Source organism: Falco peregrinus, chromosome 6 (assembly GCF_023634155.1).
Source record: "Falco peregrinus isolate bFalPer1 chromosome 6, bFalPer1.pri, whole genome shotgun sequence".
Lineage (NCBI taxonomy): Eukaryota > Metazoa > Chordata > Aves > Falconiformes > Falconidae > Falco > Falco peregrinus.
This window is the reverse complement of record NC_073726.1, coordinates 16,107,555-16,113,947: the sequence shown is the minus strand read 5'-3', so window position 1 is coordinate 16,113,947 and position 6,393 is coordinate 16,107,555. Positions and strand designations below refer to the sequence as shown.

The window sequence follows — 6,393 nt, the reverse complement described above, 5'->3', positions numbered from 1 at the left end:
TCGTACCACAGAGCGCAAGGTCCACTCCCCTGCACTCCCAGCAGGCTTGGTAACATCCCCTACACACAGCTTGCTCCCCCAGCACTGCCATAGTCAGAGGTGTCACCAAGCCGAAGGCGCCGCGGAGCTCTCAGGCTGAGCGTGGTCAGTTGTGGGCAGAAGGGGGTCTGCTGGCTCCGCAACAGGGGTCCTGTGTGGAGAAACCCAAGGGGATGGAGCGGCCAGAGGGCATGCTGTGGGAAGCAGCAGGGCCAAGGTCACCCGTGCAGCCACAAACCTGAAGAAGAGCCTGGCACAGGACCAGGCAGAGCCTGCAGGCAGTCATACGGGAGCCCCGATACTACAGCCAGTAGGTGACCAGGGAGCGGGGGACAGCCAAGCAGCAGCAGCTGCTTTGCTCCCCGCTCAAAGCTACTGGCGCTCCCTCCAGCCACGGCAGCTGTAGGCTTGGGCTTGGCAACATGGCGCAGCTGTGAAAGCAGAGCAGCCTGGGGAAGCCCAGGAACTCCGCGGCATAAGCAAAGGCCCAAGCTCGTGGATCTGCCCTGACCCCCAGCTGGCCGTGAGAGTCCACTTTCAAGTTTGCTTGCGCCTCGTCCAGAAGCACCCGGGGTTCCCACCAGGAGCCGGCCTAAGGCATTCTCTGCTTCCAGGTGCCACCCCCAAGGCCCCGAGCCCTGCAATGACCTGCCTTCCCTTCTTCCACTCTGTCCTCATGCTTCTCTCAGAGCGGGCAGAGCTTCAGCCCTTTGCAGTGACCCTTTGTGCCCGACGTGGCAGCCCGCCTCCTTCGGCAGGTGCCGGGCGCGGACGTCCTTGCCTTGCACAGGAGACTGAAGTGGACTGGCGCGTGGTTAGCCGTGCAGACAGAAACACTTTATTGCGAGAAGTCAGCCAGCTTCATTCTGCCCTTGCGAGGAGCGCGGGCAGGACAGAGCAGGCCTTTGACACGGAGGTTGCCTTTGCTTCAGCAGGCATTGCCCCAGCGGGAAGCGGTGGTGGTGCGCTGCAGCCTGCCCTGGACCCTCTTCATCGTGCTGCTCCAAGCTGTTTCCCCCTTAGGTACTGCAGGAGCTCCTGCAGCCGAGTAAAGAAGTCCAGCAGCTTCTGGACTGGAAACGGGCAGGGTGTAAACCTGCCCGCTTCTGTTGGCCTTGGCCTTGGCCTTGGCCTCTGGACGGGGGTGTAGGTGAAGACCGGCTGTGGCCTTGCAGTAGTCGTTACTGCTAGGCGCAGGCCCATCTGCGCCAGGATCCAGTCGTAGAAGTGCTGGGTGGAGGTGTAGACGCCGGGCTTCCTTGCTCTCGCACAGCCCGTCCCCCAGCTGGTCACACCAACAAGCCAGAAGTAGTCCGCGCGCTTGTCTTGGCACACGAGAGGCCCACCGCTGTCCCCCTGCAGCGCAGGAGAGAGGATGAAGGGGTTGTTGGGTGGCCAGCGTCAGCCCGGTGGCGGGCTCCTTCTCTCTCACAGCACCTGCCAGAGCTGTATGGAGTGGCCAGGCAAGCTCTGTAGAAGCTTGCCTGGCAGGGGGCGGTGGGCTTGTAAGGCAGGGCTCGCTCTCACTGCGGCACGGTGATGCTGCAGGTGTAGGCAGACGGCTGTGTCAGGCTTGGGATGGTGGAGCTCTGGGCTGCCAAGGGCACCGGGTGGGCCTTCCAGGCAGAGTGTCAGGCCTCTGGGACAAGGCGGGCAGGCCCTGGGCAAGGGCCTTCCCGTGGGGAAGGGCGGGGGAAGGCCCTCATCGGTGGGGACCCAGCCATGGGAGTGTGAGTGGCCAGCAAAAGGCCGTGAGTGACGGCACACGTTTGGGCGGTTGTGGCGGGGCTGCCTGTGCTGCCAGGGCTTGGCTCGTAGCACACTCCTACCTGGCAGGTGTCAATGCCGCCCTGCGGGTAGCCAGCACAGATGTTGTGGGTGTGGATGGCCCCTCTGTACCACCCGCTGCTGTTACAGACCCTGGCATCGATGAGGTGGACCTGGGCCTCCTGCAGCGCGTATGCCGATGCTCCAGCTGTGAAGAGCACAGAAAGGAATGAACACCCAGCAGCTCACTGCCAGTTCTCCTCCCCCTGTCTGGCGGGCTGAAGGCTTATCCCGGGGCTTGGCTTTGCATGCGGAGAGGCGTTGGACCGCTCTTTCCTTTCTGCCTTGCTCTGGGGGAATGACTCAGGCCCATCTCCTTAAGAGGCATACGTCCCCACAGCCTGACTCTGGCTTTCGCCTCTGCCATCAGGAAGCGCAACCTGCCTCCCCAAGCTGGCCAAGCTCGCACTCGCGCCGCCACTAGGTTTTGGCAACTCACCTCTTGCATTCCTGGCACCCCAGCCACTGACGTAGCAGGCTGTCAGCTCTGAAACTCTCAGCGAGGCGTCAGGCACACAGGCAAGCTGTACGTAGCTGTTGCACTGGACAGGCTGGTCCAGTTCCAGCAAGGCAATGTCGTTCCTCTGCGTGACATTCCTGTAGTGCTGGTGAACCAGCAGCTGCCTGACGTTGCGCACCTGAGCCTCAGGGCCCAGCTGAGTCAGCTGGGTGACACCGAGCACCACGCGCAAGGCGGTGATGTACCTGCAAGGCAGATGGAGAGAGGGCTCAGAGGGAGCGCAGCCACGTGCTGCAGCAGCCTGGCACTTGCCCTGCCTTCTGCTTGGCAAGGGAGAGAGGCAAGCAGCGCTAGGGAGACTGCGACTGCCCTGGCGTGCCTTGGGCTCAAGCAGTGTCCAGCTGGAGGCTGCTGGCAAGCAGTGGCACGCGAGCCCAGCCTTCTCCTGCGCAAGCCTCTCGGCGGGGCTCCGGAGTGCCCAGGCACTGGGCGTATACTGCAGGGCAACGGGATGGCAGTAGCACGTGCTCCTGCGCTCAGGGCACCTGCTAGTGTTGTGGGGCTAGCCCCGACCCCTGGTCCTCCTTACCTGACCTCGATGAAGCAGTGGGCTGCTGTGAGGACCCACTGTGGGCTGATGAGGGAGCCCCCGCAGATGTGCGCCGTGCCTCCTTCCAAGAGAGCCTGGATGCTGACGATCCAGGGCCAGGCCCCTGGCTGGGCATCTGTGCCACCCACGACGCGCGACATGCCGTAGTGCAAAGCCATGGGCCGAAGGCCGCAGCTCCCTCTGTAACCAGAAACTCCTTACTGTGCTGCTGGATGGCTTGCGCCGTTGCGGCTGAAGGCCAGCTGTCTTCCCTCCCCACACGGCATGGCCAGAAGGGCCGAGGAAACCCGTGGGGCGTGCGCCCGCTCCCCTCGCCCCGCTTTCTGCTTCAGCCCGTGGACCAGTTGTGCCGGCAGCCCGGGAGCTGGCAAGGAGCTGAGCCTCCCAGACGGCCTTCAAGAACCTGTGGGGTGGCCATGGGGGACAAGCAGGCCCCCTCCAGTGAAGCCCACAAGGGTTGCCCAAGCTCCCTCCCAGAGCCTGGGGCCACTTACCCACAGCTGTCCCACGTGCCGTGCACAGGACAGCACACGGCCAGCAGGACAATGAGGACATGCAGAAAATCCATCGCTGCCAGCGACATGTGGCAGTTGCAAGGACGAGGGCTTGTCGCCACCAGTACGGCCGCCGTCGTACTGCCCGCAGGATTCCCGTTGCCTGGGGTTCCCTTGGACGTGGGGCTGATGTCACAGAGTGCCCGGTTCCGGGTGCTGGGTGTGGTGGTGTCGGGGGGGTGGGGGTGGAGGGGGAGGGGAGGCAATAGGAGGAGTTCCAAGCAGGAGTGGAGGCAGAAGCTGGGATCGCACACCCCGACAGAGCCCCGTGCAATGCCCTGCTTGCGCTGCGCCATCAGGGTGGGCAGGCCCCGTGGCAGGCAGCGGCGCCTGGCTCCCAGCTCTGCCTGTTAACAGCTCACAGGACAAAAGCGAGCATGGCCTCGCAGCCTCTTTGCGAAGTTCCCTGCCGCCCTGCTCTCTGCAGCCCTGTGCCACCGTCTCCTTCCCAATAAAGAGACACCAGAGAGCGGGGCTACTACAGGCAGCACGCGCATGCCTGGGTGTCCAAGAGCCAATCTCTCTTACGGCTGCGGCCGGCAACAGTGCTGGGCAAGCCAAATAAGCCACGCGTACCCCAGCACTGTCAACCTTGCTGCACAAAGCACAGTGAAACGCAGGCGCAGCACAGTCCTGGCTGGCTATGTCAGCCACAGCAACGCCCTCTGGCAGGCTTCGTGTCCTTGCTGCCTATGAGCTCGATTGCCGTTCTGGGGGCACACCGAGCAGGGCACTTGTGGCAAGGACAAGCAAGGTGAAATTCTCGAGAGAGAAGGATGCTCCTGCTCTCAGCCGTACGTGCCATTGTTGTCCATGGCTTTGGTAAATCCTGCATCAGCCTTGTCTCGTGCGTCTGCCTTCTGCCGCTGTCTGGCGGAGCCTTGCTCACCTGCTGGAGTGCAGGAGAAAAGCAGGAGCCAGGCACGTGCATTACGGTTGCGCAGCAGGGCTAGGTCCCTGGAGGGTAGAGGGCAGTGGCTTGAAGGATGGCAGCCCCAAAGCTTGTGAGAGGTGCGGCAGCTCCCTGCTGCCATCCTGGCTTGTGTGGCGAGGCGTAAGGCACAGAGCGGAGGGAGCAACCGGGTCCCGAGGAGGAGGACCACGCAGGCTCTGCCTGAAAGCGGAAGAGCTGCTCTCAAGGCGCTTGAGGCGCAGCCCGGCTTCCTAGGCCCCAGAACCGGGCCTCCAAGCAAGCGGGCTCAAGGCTGCTTTGTGTTTTGAAAAGGGACCTGCTGCCGGCTCCCATGGGTCTGCTGAGAGCAGGCAGAAGGCGGCCTTGGAGAAGACAACTTGTGTGCTGGGGAAACTCTGCTCTTCCAGCACCATGTTTGGCAGGTGGCTAGCGGGGAATGCCGTCAGAGGTGGCCACGCTTCACAGCTGCTTGAAGGAAGAGCTTGGGGTGACTTGGAGGAGAGGACTCTGGCAGGGACAGCAGTAGCCAGGCAAGCCCGTCCAGTAATGGCACGCAAGTCCGAGGTGACCTAGCTAAGAGCACCCAAAGACCGCGTGTGTTGACAGATGGGGCAAACCTGGGAGCATGGCGGGGCAAAAGAAGCGGGGTTGGCCCCGTTTCTGGGAGGAGAGCAGGGCTGAGAAAGGGAGGAGCCAGGGAAGGTGAGGGGCACGTATAAGGATGGCAATTGGAGAGCAGGGGGGATCGAGGAGACTGTCACACAGAAGCAAAGTGCTGGCTGCTTCGCTTGCCTGAGCCCTGTGCCTGATCACCACAGAACCCGCTGGCCTCTTTTGGAGAGCCACCCCAAAGCCCTTCCTGTGTGGGACCACTCTGCACCTGCTGCGCGGTGGGTCCCCAGGCCTGGCTGCTAGCAAAGGCCGACGGCAAGACACGCCACAGGCAGCCAGCGCTTGGAAAGCCACAGTGTCTCGGGCCAGCTGCTGCTGGGAGCCCTGTGTGTGTGCGCAACTCACTAGTGAACCTGAAGCTGGACGAGGTGACAAGCAAGAGGGGAGAGAGAGCCTTTCAGGCATGTGGATGGCCTGTGGCTGCAGCCAACGTGCTTGCTCATCCCCAGCATCTCCACCTTGCAAGAGGACCAGGCCTGCCAGCCACTGGCCACCTCTCCACCTCCTGGAGGCAGGAAGGACTTGCAGGTGCTTGAGCATGCATGCCTGTGGTGACGCAAGTCGGTAGGGACTCCAAAACTCCCTATCTGCGTGGCTGGGTTCAGGCAAAATGGCTCTTCCTTGTTTTTAAGTATTGCTTATATATCTTAGATAGTACATGTGTCACATGCTGGTAGGCTTTCTGTCTTCTTTTTCTTCCTTGCTATTTGCTGTTGCTGCATGTGCCGGTATGCTGCGGTTTTATGTTCCGGGTTTTCACATGCTGTTCACATGCTTGACGTTTTTGTGGCTGTCTTAAAGGTACACGACTAAGCCTTCAAAGTCAACTTGCTCATGTGCAGACCCCTACATGTGCCCTCACCTAGGCACGCCCCCCCTGCGGGAGCTGCAGAAGGGCCTGCCTCTGAAGCTGTGTAGGACCGTCCTCCTCTTGCTCTGCGCTTGGTCCCCGGCAAGCCATGGTGCTGCAGCTCCCAGCTCTGTTCCCACCCATGGCTGCAGGGCACGCCTCCGGCTGAACTGGGATCTCTGGAAACAAGGGCATGCCCTTTGCTTCCTCTCGATCATGCAGTGAAAGGAACACTTATGGCTCTGCGGATGATGCTGGAGCATGCTCCCTCCCGGCACAAGTCCGGCTTTCTGTCAAGAGGCCTCAGGCGTACCTCGTACCACAGAGCGCAAGGTCCACTCCCCTGCACTCCCAGCAGGCTTGGTAACATCCCCTACACACAGCTTGCTCCCCCAGCACTGCCATAGTCAGAGGTGTCACCAAGCCGAAGGCGCCGCGGAGCTCTCAGGCTGAGCGTGGTCAGTTGTG

At 62.1% G+C, this 6,393-nt stretch overlaps 1 protein-coding gene across 1 annotated transcript; it reads right to left on the bottom strand.

Annotated features, from left to right (window-relative positions):
* Positions 1-154: 154 nt before the first annotated feature.
* On the bottom strand, positions 155-3,627 carry LOC129784774 (acrosin-like). Its single transcript, XM_055808701.1, has 4 exons — positions 2,916-3,627; positions 2,288-2,571; positions 1,869-2,008; positions 155-1,395 (listed from the first exon to the last, which is right to left on the bottom strand). The coding sequence occupies exons 1-4, from the start codon at positions 3,092-3,094 to the stop codon at positions 1,030-1,032; spliced, it is 969 nt and encodes a 322-aa protein (XP_055664676.1). The 5' UTR covers positions 3,095-3,627; the 3' UTR covers positions 155-1,029.
* Between the last annotated feature and the right edge of the window lie 2,766 nt (positions 3,628-6,393).

Excerpts from the sequence above, each read along its gene's own strand:
- LOC129784774 (XM_055808701.1), bottom strand. The coding sequence starts at position 3,094 with ATGGCTTTGCACTACGGCATGTCGCGCGTCGTGGGTGGCACAGATGCC. Across the intron at positions 2,572-2,915 it reads CACTGCTTCATCGAGGTCAG|GTACATCACCGCCTTGCGCG; the intron begins GTAAGGAGGACC and ends TCTGCCTTGCAG. Across the intron at positions 2,009-2,287 it reads AGGTGAGTTGCCAAAACCTA|CATCGGCATACGCGCTGCAG; the intron begins GTGGCGGCGCGA and ends TCACAGCTGGAG.